The sequence below is a fragment of the Lonchura striata genome, chromosome Z (assembly GCF_046129695.1).
Source record: "Lonchura striata isolate bLonStr1 chromosome Z, bLonStr1.mat, whole genome shotgun sequence".
Classification (NCBI taxonomy): domain Eukaryota; kingdom Metazoa; phylum Chordata; class Aves; order Passeriformes; family Estrildidae; genus Lonchura; species Lonchura striata.
Window position 1 is genome coordinate 69,142,019 of NC_134642.1, and position 18,597 is coordinate 69,160,615.

The 18,597-nt window shown below is 35.0% G+C and overlaps 1 protein-coding gene and 1 long non-coding RNA gene across 3 annotated transcripts in view; both read right to left on the reverse strand.

Annotated features, from left to right (window-relative positions):
- The window catches only part of MCTP1 (multiple C2 and transmembrane domain containing 1), a 209,508-nt gene that overhangs the window by 73,830 nt on the left and 117,081 nt on the right, over positions 1 to 18,597 (reverse strand). Inside the window, exon 16 of one of the 2 annotated variants that reach the window (XM_077790123.1) lies at positions 10,232 to 17,743. The exons of the other annotated variant lie outside the window; for it this stretch is intronic. Within the exon in view, the coding sequence (XP_077646249.1) occupies positions 17,660 to 17,743 (84 nt within the window). The 3' untranslated portion in view covers positions 10,232 to 17,659. Of the gene's footprint in view, positions 1 to 10,231; positions 17,744 to 18,597 lie in introns of those variants that run through there. 2 annotated transcript variants of the gene reach the window in all.
- On the reverse strand, positions 43 to 3,926 carry LOC144248200 (uncharacterized). Its single transcript, XR_013341594.1, has 2 exons — positions 1,979 to 3,926; positions 43 to 1,851 (listed from the first exon to the last, which is right to left on the reverse strand). It is a non-coding gene; the product is annotated as an uncharacterized LOC144248200 (long non-coding RNA).

Consider the following 18,597-nt stretch of genomic DNA (forward strand, 5'->3'; position numbering starts at 1 on the left):
TAATGTGTGGCTCAGGAGGAAAGGATGAAAAGAGGATAACAGTTCTTGGGTAACCCATTTCTTTATTGGTTACAGAAACCTCATTAGACATCACCATGGTCCAGCTTATTCCAGTTCAGTCGGCAGATGATCACGTTCATGGTTTTTCCATTTGCGGATCACTATCTAAACATGGGCCCTAAAAATAATGTCATTGTGACTGTTACCAAGTTTGTAGAACAGGTCAGTTGTCTAAGTAATTCAATGTTTGTAAACCTCTTTTGGACTGTGCATGTGGCTAACTACCACAGATCATGGCACTGAGTGTTCACTAATAATGGTACCTGTTATGGGGGAGGAACAGAGGGGGGTGTTTTCTCCCAGTCTTTTACCCACCTTTTCAGGCCAACCACAACAGCTTTTGAAGGGTTTAATTTCCCCCAAGATGCTAAAGATACCATATTCTTGATGATGTTTTTGCTAAGTTTATTTAACATGGTCCATTTAGCTTTTAGAGAGAGGGTGAAGCTACCCCAAAATTTGCCCCAGAGGGAAGGGATGCTGCCCAGATACCTGCTGCAGAGGCAAGGGATACTCCCCAGCAGCACCACCTGAAGTCAGAGAGAAATGTGGGTAACACAGCAGTGCAAATAACAGATGTCACGGCCATTTCAGCTCCACCAAACTAGAAGGGAAGCCACAGCCAGTCACCCCATTAAGCAGGCCAAGAGGGTAAAGCCTCTGTGGCAAGGTGAGTGGCACAGTAAGTGTAGGTATGAAAGATCTGCAGGTTGCTTATGTTATACTACTGCCCAGGTAACCCTCTGACATTCCAGTCGTGTCCTTTTGGGGGTCTGGCAATTTTGGCTGGAGGTAGGCTCTCCCGCTGGGGGTTTTTTTGGGAACTGCAGCATAATGCTGCCAGAAGTGTTGGGGCTGACCCAAGACTTGGCTAGGAGTTAGGGCTTCCTTCTAATCAGCTGTTTGGGCATTGAAGACAGTGGTCACTATGGGAGTTTTGCGTATTTGACTTTGGGACTTTGCTATGTTGCAATTCAGCATTCCGATAGAATCTGCCTGCTTTCTCTGCTTCTCCCTGTGCTACTTTGGGTAGTGCCAAAACCATTTGCTGCCTGCCTGAGTTCTGGGGGAATCACTCCCCCTCCTTCCTCTTGTCAGATGCCCCTATTGCCCCGAGGAGGTTCCATGCTTGCCCTGGAGTGTCCCATGCCGGGCATGAGTAAGTCACTGCAGCATCTCTGCAGCACCTCTGCCTCACCCGAGCCACCAACACGGCCTGCCAGCCGTGGTCATAACTACATCAGCACGGAAAAATGGCACTCAGCGGGTGGGAAGTGTCTGTTACTGTGTTCTTGTTTGTTCTGTTATATATATTTTTTTTTCCTAGTAAGGAACTGTTATTTCTTTTCTTATATTTTTGCCTGGAATCCCTGTGATTTTCAAAGTTATAGTAATTCAGAGGGAGGGGTCTTCGTTCCATTCCAGGAAGATTCCCACCTTCCTTGGGAGACATTTGTCTTTTAAACCAAGACACAGTGGTACCTTTCACATAAGAACTTGTAGTAACCTGTAAGACCTGTGATGTTTCCAAGCCCATCTGTGCGCTGTTTTTCAAATACATGAATATTTTACAGTAGGGGCTCTTGGTTAATAGACTTCTTAATACAGATGGGTTAAAGAAACCTTTTTTTTTATGAAGACAAAATTAACTGGACAGGATACAGCTATTTATATGTACATATCAATAGCTATTTCTCTCTCTCCCTATCTATGTCTATCTATGTCTATCTATATCTTTATATCTATATCTAATATATCTATCTATATCTATATCTATATCTATATCTATATCTATATCTAATCTAATCTATATCTATATCTATATCTATATCTATATCTATATCTATATCTATATCTAATCTATATCTATATCTATATCTATATCTATATCTATATCTATATCTATATCTATATCTACCTAATCTATATCTATATCTATATCTATCCATATCTATCTGTATCTAAACACAACAGAAAGCAAAAACCAGAGCAGTGTTTACACCCTACTCTAAAACCACCACAAAAAAATTAACTATTTCAGGTGACAGAGAGCTGGCTGTAAGCCTCTTCAGTTGTCTTCTCTTGAATCTTTAACTCACAACACTACTTTAGGCAACAGCTTCCCACCAGTAGGAAATGTAAATCCCTTTCTTAGTGGGGACAATAATCATAAATGACAGAAAGACATGTGGTGGTGGAAACCCAGCCACACCTTCCCAATGACAGGAATCCAGAGAGCAGTGACTTCAATAACTTCTTTCTGCTAGAACCCACCTAAGTGAATGAAAGCTTCAATGCTAAAACATGTAATTCTCCCCTACTGTCAATATGCCCCAGCAAACCAGCCTCAGAAACAAAATACATAAAATTTTATTTAAAAGGATGTAAGCAAGTAGAGAATCAAACAAAGGGATAATCCTAATGTAAAAATAGCCTTATGAAAACAGAATTCAGCTGTGTGTTCCACATTGTAGAACAAAGTAGTACCAGTAATCCCCTAAAACAGTACGTCAATAATGTTTATGTCAGAACTCAAAAAAGAAAAATACATTAAAAGAAGGGCAACAATACCTTATGAAAGTTCATGATTGCATTCCCCTTTACCTTTGAAAATTTGATGTTATGTCTTGGCAGTGACAAGTTGCATATTATTTGCTCAGTAGACTTTCCTGATAATAGAAGATATTCTTCCCCAAAAGAAGGTATATTTCAGGTAAACACATTCACATGTACTGAGCCTGTCCTTTAGTGAAAAAGAGTTTGATCTAATAGGTAGAATGTCATAATGGAACAGAAAATTTTAAAATAGATTACCAGGTAAACTTGAAATTACTTCAAACATTGAAAATGCCTATTTTTCTTAAGATACTATTCCTAAGATATTGATATCTGTGAAATGCAAGTTTTGCACTGCCATACCACAGGCTCAATGACAGCTACATAGTATTTATCTTCTGAATAATTCTTAAAGACTAACCAGTTCATCTAAAAAAGTGTGAAGATAGAATAAAAAAGAGCAAAATTCATCTATTGCCATTTTAGCAGAAGTTTATCATAAGGTAATTGTTTATACCCTTGAGATTTTCTTTAAAGTTTAGGGGAATCTCTATTCCTCTGTTGTCAAGGAATAAATACGTATTATGTATATATGCACATATATATGTAATATATATGTATTTCTCTGTAATCTTTCTGTCACAGAACCTAACAGATTTCTATCTATTGTTATCTAACTATGAAAAAATAAAAACATAAAACTTGCAGCTGATCCTCCAGACAAGCAGCTGAAGAGTTTACTATCATGCTTAGGTAGGAAAAAAGTGTAGCCTTATTCTTCCATTCAGTGAGAACAGACAAAGAGAAAGTAATGTACAGGAAAAAAAACCAAAAAACAAAAACCAAATAAACCTACCAACCATGCCCGTGTACACCTTTAGTTTTTCTGTACTACACAGATATATAGCTCATGTAGAGATATTTAGCGCTGTGAGGATACAACAGGAAAGTAAAAAAAATAAACTATTACTAAACCAAGATTTTTTCAAATGTGTATTAGATGGAGTTGCCTCCTTTCCTTATGTTCATGTTTTTCTTTCTCCTGTCTATACAGTATATGCTCTGTTTTGACAACAGTCAGTCATGATGTGGTCCTGCTTTCCTAGGGTGCCCCAAGCTGGGAAATTACTCCCTTGCCTTATGAGTACAATATGAGCATCTGCTATGGACAGCAAGTGCCTTTCTAACTTGGACACTGACATGACAAAGTGAAGCAGGGCCTTCAGAAAAAAGTCAGCTTTCCTTGTTAACCATGCAGCATTTGCTCAGGCAAAACAACTGATAAAATATACTTGCCTCGCTGTTTTTTGTTTTTTTTTTGTTTTTTTTTTTTTTTAGTGGTTGCTTGGATTCCTGTAGCAATTTGAAAGATGAAAAGGTTTGCATTTTCCAAAACAAAACAAAAACCCAACCCAGACAAAGAGTGGCTCAGTGCATGTGGGAATTCAATCCGTGCTTCTCTCATCCACAACAAAAATGCCTTCTATTCTAGTGAGAAAGGGAAAGGCTGGAAACTCCCATGCTGATAGTCCTGATGTTTTTCTACTGCTACAGTGTGTCAAAGGTTAGTTCCCTCCCACCTGCATCACACTTTGCTTCTTCTAATACACAACCAAGCATTCAGACAATACGATTAAAAATCATCTTGCTCATGGGATTCTCACTCAGACATTATAGAATGTTCCCTTCTCAAATATCCCAGTCCAGCACACAGATAAAATCATTACCTTAATAAGAGCTTTGTATATTTTTTTATTTTTAAACCCTATTTACTGACTTTCACTAAAATTAAGCACAATCTTAGTAGAATCAAATAAATGTCAGCAATTTTATTCAGCATGCTTGTGATCATGGGTAAGGGTGATCGATAACCAGACCTTCTTTGTTATGATCGCTTAGGAGAGAAATAATAAACCTAGAGACATTCTGCATTATGCGACCTAAGAGCAACTCCAAAGGAAAACAAACTGTCATTTTAAGAGATGATTCACTATCAGTGGGCTCTAGAAATGGAAGCAGTGATATTATGAAGCATATACTTGAGGGGAAAAAGATAAATGTAAAACTCCAAAGATTTTTTTTTTTTTGCAGAACAGCCCCAGATTTAAAAATAATGCCTATGTTAAATTTTTTTGATCTTGCATATTGAAGTTGAAGAAGCAAGTAATAGCAACATTGGTTATGAGTCACACCCCCTGCACTGACAGCCAGGTTGGTATTTTTGTGGGGTAGTTTGATCCTGCATTGCAGTGGCTTTGGTGAAACTCCCTGACCATCAAGCCAGCACCTCTAAGGCTAGTTGCTGACTGTTATAAGTGAAGGATCAAGCCCAAAGGGAAAAGGATGAACAGATTTATAGAGTTTACCTTACTCAGCAGATAAAAGAGACCATGAGTGTCATGTAATTCACAGAACAGAAAAGAAAATGTGAAATATCAATGCAGAATTATGCTCATTTATTAATACCTGATGGACAGTACATTAAAACAAATAATTATGAGAGAACCTTGTACCTCTGAGGTACCTCATGAGAGTGATCTGTTGTTTTAAGATCACATATTGTCACCAAAGTCTGGAAATTATGCAAATAGTTCTAGCTACATTTAGAGGTCTGCACAAGTAAAGACTTTCCCACCTAAATAGGAATTCTCTCTCAGGAAATTTTTATGTGATGCAAAGGTGCTACCTACAGGCTTGAGCAGAGAATGACATGCAGGGAAGCTCAGGAAAAAGTACCCATTTTATGAGAAAATAGAATAGAATAGAATAAGCATTATCACTAAACTGAATACTTTTTAATTTCAGGCTAAACAACACATGTTTTACCAAAGTTTTAAAAATACATAATATCAAAGATTTTCAGTTAACCCAATTTAATTCTAAATATTTCAATGATGTCTGTATTTTTCTGGGTTTCTTTATTTAAATCAATTACAGTACCATTATAAAAAGAGGCTTTCTTTTTTAATCAACAAACATTAAATAAACTGTATGCTCTTCTGATACCCTTATTTCAGGCATATTTTTATTGACAAATAGACTTGACCACAAGTATCAAAGAATCACATCTGAAGATCAAAATTAATGTTTGGTCTTACAAATACAGTTAAGTGCCAGACAGGAAGTATTTGTACTCTATTAAATATACATCTATCCTATACCTCTTGTATAAACAATATTTAATTCAATACAGTGCAACTCTACTGAGAATCATTTGCCTAAAACAAACAGCATATCCAATATTTTTGAGATAATGAAAAAATGATTGGGAAAGTGCTTTAATCTAAGAGCTTGCTTTCTCCTCCTCTGCATCTTTTACACATTTGCACCCAATCAGATCAGATATGACAAATATTCATAAATATGTGGAGATTTACTGTTAGTGATATTCCTACTGATTTGAATTAACTTAATGATACAAATTTAAAAGCACAGGCTCTGTTTGTTAACTTTTAGGAACACGCTGTACATGCCAATGCAGTATACATCCAACATGTAATGATAACAGCAGTAGCAGCAGTGTTTTCTTGCATTTACCTTCAGCTAAGACTAAGGCAAGCCATGCAATTGAAAACTAATACGTGCGCCTTTCAAAAAAATTTTGACATCCTTTTTTCTTCTCCATTTTTGAGGGGGGAACAGTTTCAAAAGTAGTACAAAAATAGAAAATAAAAAAAAATATTAAATGCATTTTGTATTATATAATAGAGTAATAATTGAGAATATTTTTTCTTTCACATATATAATTCAGAAGTTCTGTATTTAAAGGCTGTATTTTTCATATCTATAGTGACAAAAAGACAGCACCATTCACAAGTACACTTACATAAATTTTAGAATTCTTACCATGCTATGAAAGCATGAATTTTAAAACGAGATTTTCTTTTCTGTCCATTTGTCCAAATTCTGAATTCCTTTTAGGGAGAAAATGTCCTCATAAAATTTTATTTTTATCAAATAATTGTGACATTCAGAGTCAATTATCTGATGAGCTGAAAAAGTGCCTTAGTTGACTGTCTCAGATGAACAGGTAATCTAGATTAAGGAACATTTCTGAAATAATTAGGATACATTAGTAATTAATTCCAGCTTGTCTAAATACACTCAAAAGAAATAAACCACAACATAACCTTAAAAATAGTTTAAAAATCATCTCAAAGAAGAAAAAAAGGTACGGCTGTATGCCATAGAAAGACATGAAGTGTGTTCAGCAACAATACATATTTTTTCCTTTATTCTTAAGCTACTAAAATGTCTCTTAAGGATAAGATCCTATTCATACTGCTACTGATTTTAGATTCAAATTATTATGCAAAATATCCAATTATTCATGATTTTCAGATGAAAATTCAAGAATGGTGTGATCAAAACCTATCAGCTATTCCTAGACATATTTTCAGAAATTGAGTAAAAAATGTTTACATAACTGTAATCCTACATTATTCTACATACAATATAATTATATCAATCAAATAAACTAAATTCTATTTTATTTATAAGATAATACTGAATAATTTTTAATAGAAATATCCCATTATAAGTAAACTCTTCAGAGTACATTTAAATGACTGTTGAAGAGAGAATCACACAAGTGGAAGCATGTTCATAACAACTTTACTGTGAAATTAAAATTTAGCTAATTTTAAAATACTAAATGCCTCCTATACAGTTGTCTGTAAATTAGTTCAAGTGGCCTTTGCTGCTAGTTGAAGTTATTCATGTATTATTGCATTCTCCAAATTTTCAGTGAGAAAGCACATGAGCAGTTAGTGGTAATGTTGATGGGTAGCTGGAGAAATAGCAGTAAAAAGAAAAGTTCCTACTAGATTTCTCATTATGGTAAATAATTTTTCAATTATATGCCCAAATCCTTCTATTAATAACTTTCCTCTGACAAATTAATGCATCAAAATGTGAAACTATTTTGGTGCTATTATTTTAGATGCAAAGATATTTTTCTCCCTTGTTAGATTTTCTTTACCCATAGCCAATATTAAATTCTTCCAAAGAGTGGGGATAGAAGATATCTATAAACACTCCTAGTTTCATGATGAAAGGAAAATAATGGCTTGTGGATAGGGAAAAATTCAAAATGAATCAGTCACATGCAAATATTCTTAATTTTGCTGCATGTATATACAATATAATAATTTCCAACTTTTAAAACCTAACCATCATAACTGACTTAACTAAACATTTTTACCCTGCTGTAGTCCTAAAATTAATTTTTTGTTTGAAATGCTGCAACAGAATTTGCATGAAGTTCCTTCCAGAAAAAGGGCTACTTTTTCTTTTGTTGTTTCTTTGTACTTTTCTCTGGAATGTTCACAGAGTTCTTCAGAATCCTGATCAAAATTGAAAAAGTAAATAAAATAATTTTCTTTATGAATGCTTTATGACCTTTGCCATCCTTCACTATTTAGAGGCCCATAAAAGAATAGATAACATATATGACTCACAAATTACCAATTATGAAAAATTATCTGGGGTAGAATGCTACAGTAATGCAAAAAGATGGATTACTTGTCATAAACCAGCAAAGCTTTTGTTTGCAAATCCAGTATCTCACTTTCTTTAGTATTGGAAAACTTAAAATGATTTTTAAACTGCATTAACTTAAGAAAATGCAGCCGATCATACAGGTCAACTCTGAAAGTGACCCAGAAATAATCTGCTATTTTTTAACCAATATATATTTTATACTTGACTATCAGTTCTAAAAATAAAAATTCAGCAGAAATAGGATACATTACAGAGCAAGCAGATAGTCCTGTACTTCAGAGGTATCGGGGTTGCTGGTTCTACCAGCTGGATCTTAAAGTGATCTCAGAAAAGTGCTGCATTTGTCATTGCCAGGTAGGCAACAGAATTTAATTTGTCAATAATCATGTTTTAGTGTACAGTCATCCCCTGTTCTAAAACACTACTCCTGCATTAGAAATTCTTCAGAGTTTTGGTTTTACTTTTTCTCTGAATCTTGGGGGAGACAGACTTTTCAATTTTTATTAGAAAGAATGTGAGAATGAATTAATATCTGCAGAAAATAAGCTTCAGAGTATTACAATGCAGTGTCATCAGCTGTTGAGGAGTTATCTATGAAAAACTCTGTCTAGTGATGCAGCCGAGCATTCATTACACTCCCTGACTGGCAAATGACAGGACTGCTCAAATCAGAGATAAACCAAGATGAACTTTATTTTCATCCTGAAACCAAAATCCCCCTTTTCAGCCTTTTGCCTTCCCTGCAAACAGTGAACCCATTGCTTGTGGCACAATGATGAGAGAAAAATAGCAGCAAGAATGCTTCTGGTGCTTATGAAAGTAACTGCTGTGACTCTCAGTTCCCGTTTAAGTACTAACTCTGTTTTCAAGTACACCTTTTGCTCTGTCTATGCCAGAATCCACACTAATCTTTGGCTTACTAACTTTGGCCGAATCAAGAGGGGACACCTGATTTATAACACTGCCAGTTACACCTCTTAACTGTCTTGCACTATGAGAAAGAGTGGAATGATTTAATTAAAATAATTTAATTCAAATCAGACATATTAGACACTGTAAGTAAAGGAGCAGAAGGGTGAGTGCAGTGATCCGGAGACAATGAAGCATACTAACCAGAGTTTCTCAGGTTCAGATCCCAGGTCAGATACATACTCCCTGCTCCCAGCTTCAGCCGAGAGTGTGCCCGGAGGTGGCTGCCTCTGCTTTGAGGAGAATGGAGGAATAGGCTTGTGTGTCGGGGTGGGGGGGAAGGGGGGATTAGCTGCATTGTCACTCATTAATGACAGCTGCCAGATGATTAGAAAGCACATTAAATTCTTAACTTTAACTTTGCTAATCAGCTAGATCAAACTCCTAACACCAAACTGGAGTGTTTTCAAATAAAAAAGAAAAAAAGGAAGAGTTAGCATATTTGCTGCCTAATCAGGATGCAAGGCAGTGAAAAAGCACACGGTTGTAAAAACAAATTTTGATGGAATAAAATACTTGACTGATTTGGGTTGGCCTCAACAGCATCATTTGCAATGGCTGTGCATACAGGACTGAGGTTTTAAGCAGTATTATTTCTTCCAATTAAATCCTGACATTCAAGAATCAACCAAAAGAAGGGAAAGTCCATTTAAGCATTTTGACATTATATTTTTCAAGTGGGTCACACTTGAGAAAGGCATAACTCTGCCACAAAACTAAACCAATCCAAAAACTTTCAGAAGAAGACCTGAGTAGCCTTTACCATGACTATTCTCTGAGTAGACTGTTGATCAAGGCAAATGTACATTAACTTCTTGGAAACATGCAATTTTGCTATATTCTCCATATAGACAGAAATCTGACTTGTTTAACACTATGTTTGAAGCAGGTCCAAAATAGACGGTTAATGGTAAAGCTATAATGAATGTATTTATATCTTTTCTTGAGGTTTGATTGGATTTTTTTGTTTGGTTGGTTTTTATTGTTGTTGTTGGGGTTTTTTTTTCAGGTTTTTTTGTGTTTTGTTTGTTTTGTGGGGTTCGAGGTTTTGTTGTTTTATTTTGGTTTGGGGTTTTTTTGTTGTTGTTTATTGTGTGTGGTTTGGGCTGGTTTCTTTTTCTGCCTTTTCTTTTTTTTTTTTTTTTTTTTTACGTAACCTATGGCTTTGATATGGCTGCTTTTGGATATGCAGTAGTTATTCATTTATTTTTTTTATTATTTATTTATTTAAAAACCATTTCATGGCTTTAACAAACCCTTACTTTCTGCCTCACATTCTATACAATGTAGCCTCTATTTGTACCCAAGTGCTACTAAATTACAGATAAAGTTACAGCAAATTTGTTTTCTCAAAAAAGCAGCGAGGCCTAACATCCCTTGAGTAATAACAACCTTGCTTTTAATTCAGAAGTAGAACTGGGATAATTTTCCCTCAGAAAAGGCAACAATAGAGCTGTTCTTGCAGGGCTGAATGGGGCATGTCTCAGTTTGCAGGTGTGCAGGTGCTGGAGTGGAGAGGAAGAAGAGAGCCTGACCTGGGTGGGCAGCCCCGGCTCTGGGGGTAACTCCAGACTGACCCACCATCTATTGGATGGGGTTGATGGAGCTCTCAGCTCTGAAGCACAGAAACATGCTCCGGTGAACCAGTAATTTATAGAGATGTATCTTGCTCATACTGATGAAATCAAAGTAGCTAATAAAAATCTGAAGCACACTTGGAGCAAAGCAGAAATGTTAAAACTCCATAAACCACAGCCAAAATGATTCTTGAATGTGAAAACACTACATTATAAAGACTTACCAGCACACTGCAGTTATTTTCCAAATGTTTCAGCTAATAGACTGTGATAAAGAAATAACTTATTTTTAATGTGTTTCACTGGAGTTGTGTTAATGAAGCTTAATATTCAGGATTAAAATCCCTATTCCAGCTGATGTGAAGCTGCAGTGCTATGAAGAGAGTGACATAATACAGAAACAAACCTCAAACAAGGCATTAGTTACCTCTACTGTAAAATAAATCACTCCAATACATTTCCATGTTTACTCGCTGCAATATTATGATACTCCTTCCAAGAGATGAAAAGCACATTTAAGGAACAAGCATTAAGTGTTGTTAATGTGGTCTTATGCTGGTAATCATTGTCTTGGGAAAAGTATACTATGTTTTATATACTAATGCTGTGATGTGTTTATTAACTCAGAATCCCTCTGCTAACAGTGCTTTAAGCAAGAAATAATTAATATGGTGGCAAATACTAAAAAATTTACTTTTAAATTTAACTTATGTTAAAGGAATATATTATCTGCTGGTATTATTTCTCCTTCAAGACAGTAGAGCAAGAATACTGGTAGGAGAAGCAAAAATTACCAAGTCTTTCTTTTTAAAGGAAAACATGCTTTAATAAACATTATTGGTATCCCTTACAGTAGTGATTATCCGTTTTCAAAGGAATTAGCTGGTTTTAATTTTAAAAATACACTTTTTCTGGAAAATGAAGGATTTTTCATTGGAAAATAAAGATTAAAATACATCCACTTGTGCCTTCTGGTCTGAGATAAGGAAGAGATTTTTTTCTCTGTCTTGTAAATGAGCAACAGGAAAAAACAGAGTAAGAACAGCTAAACAGACAGAAGCACTTAAGAACTGAGGAGAAACATAAGGAAATACCAGAAGTTCCAATTACATAATACCAGTTTTAACAGATAACTCTGCAGTGCTAATAACCACTGTGAGAGCAGTGGTCAATCCCAAATAAATAAGACTAAATTATGTCAATTTTTTTATTTTGAAAATCAGTGGGTTCTCCATAGAGTACTTGTACACAGGCAAAGCAGTTGGTTTCTTGTAGCTTCAGAGCAACAGTAATAGTGTAGATGTTATTCATGGAAATGTACAAACTCACAGATCTGCCATACAATTGTCAGTCTATTCAACATCAGCTGCAGCCATTTGGCTTACAGCTATTAATTTTTTTTTCTCTTCAGTAACAAATGGAGTCACATTAGTTATTTCCAATAAATTTTACTTATTCTAATTCTAATAAATTTCTAGTTATTAGTGTTAATACTTACCCTGGAATAAATACAATCTGACACTGAATCCAAAATAAACAGTACTTTTAAAATTATGTCTTGTTTATTTCCATGTATAATTTAAATTATACTTTGTTTATTCTGAAATATTAAACACCTTGCATGTATAAACATCTTTTTTTTTTCTTTCTAAGAGTAACTAAGTTAAAAAAAGGGAACAAAAAACCCCCTGCTTTCGTCAAACAAATGGTTATGACATTTACAGGCTTTACTTCAAGGTGAGCTTCTTCCTGCAGAAGTTAAATCACTTAATCATGACACTTGGTTAAAATTTAACATTCTGTCCACACTGTTAAGTGTTCCACGTATTAAAAAACTGTCTAGATGACACTGTTTCTTGCATTGACACTTAAATAAAATGATCTTCGAGGCAGTTTTTTATCCTCTTTATATTGCCATGACCAGTACAAGAAGTTACTGTGCAAGATAGGCCATTGCAAATATGAAGGCTTTACCAGTGAGGTAAAGCTACAAGAGCATTTTCTTCACAAAACTGCAACCGCAAATTTGGCCTTTAACTGAGGCATTTAGGAAAACATCCTGTCTGGATGGTTCACCCCTGTCACCAGGATCTTTAGGTGCTGCCTTGGGAGGGATAGGAGAAAAGCACATAGAAAAGTAGTTCAGGAAAGCAACATTTTTGTAAAATGTTTTCTTAATTTTTCAAGGATGGAAAACAACTGGAGTGGAAACTTCATTAACTTTGACTGAAACTATACAATAAAAATTATGCTAATAAACTGCTGTATTACTCATACATAATTTAGAAGAAAAGTAAAAATATCCACCCTTTGTAAACTTCATAGATGTTCTTCTGCAACAGTGCCCTTCAGAGATTTGTCCCCTTGACATTAAAATTGTCTGCTCAGTACACAGATTTGTTATCCCAAGATAGGGACAACTTCTAGTGCTATGGCTTTTTCACACTCTGTCACAAGGAAATTTCCCTACCTCTGACAAAAAACAATTGTAAGAGACCACTGCCTTCACAGGACGTCCCTGCAATCTCAGTGGAGTTCCACTGGAAACAAAGCTTTTCATATTGAAAGTCCACCTCACCTCATGTGGGATATCACCACCACCACAAACAGCATCACCACCTCAGAGGGATTTACAAGAATGAAACAAGCTTTCAAACTCTTTCCAGGTCCAAACCATACATTTATGGAATGGGAAACATGTAGCATGGGAAACATGTAGCATGGGAAACATGCTAAGAACATAGGATAAAGTTAGGTGTGGCAGACACTCCCTCTCTAGCAAAAAGAGACAAAACTTCACATCTAAGTATTGCAATGATTACTTAGGTAGTTAGGGTTTGTTTGTTTGTTTGTTTTTGGTTTTTTTTTTTTTGTTTTTGTTTGTTTGTTTGTTTGTTTTTTAATTTAAGGCTTTACTTACATCATCAATAAAAGCAATTACTGCTAGTCATAGAGCATGATGTGGCAGTACTAGACACAACATATGCCCTAAGCCTTTTTTTATGTTAACAGCCTGGATTTCCCATTCAAATTGGATTTCCCATACCAAAACTGAAATTATAAAATTGTGAGTTAAACAATATAAGCAATAGAAAAATATTTCTCATGCATATTTGAAATGTTACAAAATGGTCTAAAGTGTTTTCACTCCAGCAAAATCCAGCACATTGAAAAGAACTAGTTTTTTCCTTAATTCTTCTACTGAGACACTTATTTCATCACTTACCAGCTACATACCTACTAAAGAAACAACTACTCTACAGGGATAAGTACACTGAAGATTCCTTAAGGAGCAATAGGAAGAAACTGGTAGTTTAATTTCTGAATTTAATTTCTGTCCTTTCTAACTTTTGCACACTGTGTTTTCAAAAGATTTCAAATAATTGCTTCTCTGTCTGCTTTATCTTACTTGAGCTTTTCTTCCCAAAACACATCTGCTTCTTTTGTTACTATACTGCAACTTTTGGCAAAACCATTATGTTACATTATTTTAACTACTGAATGGCCCATAGAAATCAGTGTGTCTTACAGTTCTTTCACTTCAAAACAAACCTTATACTATAAGGTTTATACTTATACCATTCCTACTAAAATAAAAAGGAAGTAAAACACTCTGTAATGTGACTTTATAATGTGTTTGTTCTCATAATATTTATCATTAAAATATGATGAAAAAGGTATAACTGAATCATGTGCAGTGTCTAAGTCATGGAAGTTTAAATGGCCAAGATCTTCTGAGATAACTGTGAAATAGCAGCTCAGGACACCTGAGGATGATAGGGTACACAACTGCCTCTGAACACCCAAGCTACTTAGTAATTATCCAAACTCAGTGTTAATGATGTCTGAATTCCTTCAAGTGCAAAATTTGTCATTTAGTACTGTTTTATGCACTGAAGAGGAGAGTGCAAGTAAGAATTGGTGATGCAATCAATGCAAGTCCTCCCTGGGGGCCCAATGGTTCACTCTGCAACTCTTCCAGTAACACCAGGGACTGGGGGACTGCCTTGTATATACCTTGAGTTATCAGAAATATACTGCAGAGTAGGACTGTAACTCATCTTAATTGGCTGCCTAGATTTCTAGTCACATCACTGCCTTAACAGGAAATCAAAGCTTGCTTTTAGAACGTTTTAGGTAATCCTAAATACGGGAGAGTAAACAATAGTTTTTGCCAACTTTGATAATTTTTCATCAACAATATTTTCATCCATCAGAATTTTTGGTGTATGAAGCTATAATAGCATTCAAAAAGATTTGGTAGTTAAATACTTTCAGAACACTGTTAGCTTCCTAAGGTGCATACATGGGGAAAATGGTATAATATTGAAGGAAAAGTCTAAGACTTGCGATACCAATGTTTTATGCTGCTGTCTATTCCTGTTTGATAAATCACAAAATAAGGAAAGTAATTCCCTGCAGCATAGGTGTTTTTGAAATTTAACACCTTAAGATTATGAAGAAATTCAAAACAGCATCTAGTTAGGTACTAAAATATATATGCAGGTAAAATAAACACCTAAGGGAGCAATTAAAGTGCTTAGAGGTAGAGCTAGTGCTGTTTTAGACACCCTCGGGTGGGCACCCCAGTCACCTGGATGGTGATGGCAGAAATGACAGAGAACCTAAGAGAGAGACATACTCTTCTGGGACTGTAGCTGGACAGCACATAGGATGCTTAATATTATTGAAAATGGCACAGGTCTGTGCTTGGGCAATAAATCTCACTGTTAAACTAGTTTAGCAAGTATGCAGTAACTCTATGAAGAAAGTAAAATGAAAGTGGCTTTTTATAAAAAAAAAATAAAATACTTAAAGAGGCTTTTACATATACAAATATTCCTGAGTCTTTCTTTGTATCAGATTTGCAAACACACAATTTGTGAAACAAAAAATGTAGACTGATGACACCAGTTTTTCCACAACTGGAAAAACTGGTTATATTCATTTGTTATAGTTAAGAGGTGCATTTTTAATCATAGCTGGTGCTGGATTGTTCTTTCAGTATTAATAGCTAATGGATCTCTTAGGTCCTATATACCAGGTTCTGGGTTTTTTTTTATTTCCTATTCCACCTCCTAAAGCCTGACACAAAGTATAGCTAAGTGTTGTAAAAAGCTTAAATCCCACTGTAATTTTAAAGAGGTCCAACATTAGTTCTGCTGATACATATAAAATTAGGAGGAGAGGAAACAGAACTTAGACCACTTTTCTTTTTGTCTGCTTTACTTTGGGGAAAAAAACTCACCAAACCCCACAGCAGTCTGGTCCACTTATTTTTCTAACCTGTTGATGCAGATACAGATGACAAAAAGCTGAAAGACTCTTACACATGTGTGTAACATGCATCAGAAATTGATCTTGTTCCTGGCCTTGCCATTGCCATGTCACTTTACTTCTGCAAATCTCTCTTTTGAAAACAGGCAGGTTTGACAGCAAACGCAATTTTTGGAAAGGCTGTTTTTGGGAGACAAGAAAAGCTTTTCCAACTACCTTACCAGCACTTACTCATATTTCAAATTCTAGACAAGAGATGGCAAGGATAATTTGATGATATATTTTGCCCAGGTTTAGCAAAAAGTGCTATTTGAAGGTTGTATCCTCAATAACGGTATCCACAATGGGAACATCTACAAGTTTTTTAATGTATGTGAAATTCTGATTCTTTTACAATTACAATGTCAAAAAATAGGGAAAATTTGTAATAATTATGAAAAATGCATTTCAACCCCCTGATGGTATCATACCAAATCTCTCCAGAAACATAACTTTTGTCTTTCATCTTTGAGTGACATTGCTCCCAAAATACACAGTAGTGATTTTTTCCCTTTTTATTAGGGAAAAAACTCAGTAAATTGATGAAATTGCTTTGCTGTCCCATATCCCTCTAGGAACAAGTTCTTTTAAATCCTGTTTCCTTTTCAATTAATTAATGTGGCACCTCCAGAATTAAACGGCATATTTGCAAGAGAACTAACACACAATCAAAAGCTAGGGACACTATTATGTCATTTTCACACATGAATTCTGTAATGTTAGAAGACAAAGTGAAGGTGAGTTAGACATGACAAATGACTTGGATGCAGGGAGAGTAATTTTATCAATATTTGAGAGGCTGAGAAAGAAAGAAAAGTGTCTTCTCTGTGTATGCAGGTACACATATAGAATGAATGAAAGGAATAAGAACAGGAATAGGAGAATGTGTTCATAAGAAGCTTTAATTTGAGGCTAACTTCTGTGTTCATCACGTGAGGTCACTCTGCTTCCAAGTGTGAAACTAACTACATTTATTTTATGCATAACAGTTAAATGTTCAAGTAGGCAATTAAGTACGTTACTGAGGCCATTTTGGGATACCAAGCACTTTGAAGATTATATATTCCCTCATAGTTCATGTTGAGTGTAGTTCTAAGTAAAATACTCTAAGTAAAAATTCTCTTTAGTTACTCAGTTAGGAAAAATACTTTAAAGGCATTTTTGATAATGTGCCTCTTAAATTTTCATTAAACTATCAAATTTAAATTTTAACTTTTTGTGCACTCTGACATTTTTGTCTGGCATTTTCATTAATTTTGCAGCATACATAGCTGAAATGTTAACTGATCAATACTTTGTCTCTCTCCTGTAGCACTAGAGCAAAGCTCCCTAAGGACCACAGAGCAGTACAGAAATTAAATGTGTATCAAATGTTAATGTTAAACACAGTAGTACTTACTGTATAAAGACTGAAATGGTTAAAAGAATTCCAAATGGACAGATGGTAGAACAAATTATTTACAATCCCATTTCAAGATTAAACTTTGTCCCGTAAAACAATTCATTGACTCACACTGAAGTGTGTTCTTTTACTGATAGCTCCATTGTCCAATTATTTTTCTGCTCATTACAGTGAGAATTGCTAGTATCAGAAAAAAAGAATACACACCTTTTTCCCCTCATGTTGCACACACTGACATCTAAAGAACAGAAATGCCTGCTTAAGAAGCTGATGGAAATTAGGCCAAATTTAGCAGACATTTCAGTGCCCACAGTGGATTAATCTGAAGAAAAAACATCCACTTTTGCTGAAGTTCTTCCTCCTGAAATGTACCATATTAATTACCAAATATTAAATTTAAAAATTAACTGCTAAATAATGCAAAGGTCTGTTTTAAACAGAGAAAAATATATTATTTTCTAGTAAATGCTCTCTATATATTCCCACTGTATTTAGGTCTTAAGAAGCATAAGCAAAAGTACACAACACATTCTTAATCAGCCTAGACAAGTGATATAATAAACCAGTTCTGCAATGGAAATATGAACTTAATGATGTTGCTATGCACTTCCTCTATTTAACAGGAAATAAATACAAAAAAGCAGGAGAGAATATAGAATTTTCTAACTGTTCTAAGACAAAGTAATTTAGTAGCCAGATAAAGCTATGGGTTATTTATTAATATCTTTACATATCTGAAAAATAACAGCTATTAATACATCGCAGTTATATCAGCATGACAGTTTTATATAATAAATAAATTTTTTCTTCTGCTGACAATTACCAAAGCATAAAAAAAAAGAAATGGAGTGAAAATTCTCAGTTATTCAGACAAAATCTCCAGTGAAGGAGATTTACTGAAGAAATGCATAATCTAGAACATTGAAAACTTAACTTGAAGTGTCTGTGTGTCTATGAACAGCACAGACAACACTGATCATTGAGCTGATGCCTTTGGACAGATTTTAGAAATAATCAATCCCAAAATTTCAATGCAGCATTTCTGTACCTAAAATGTCCCAAATAATGTAAAAGTTTGAGATAGCTAAGCTCAGGAGTGTAAATAATCAAGCAAGCCCTTTCAATGAACATTGTTAGCCTTGGTGACTAACAGTGTGACTCTCCAAAGAGAATAATTTTTAAAAGAGCTGTAGTGATGAGTGCACAAGGCACATG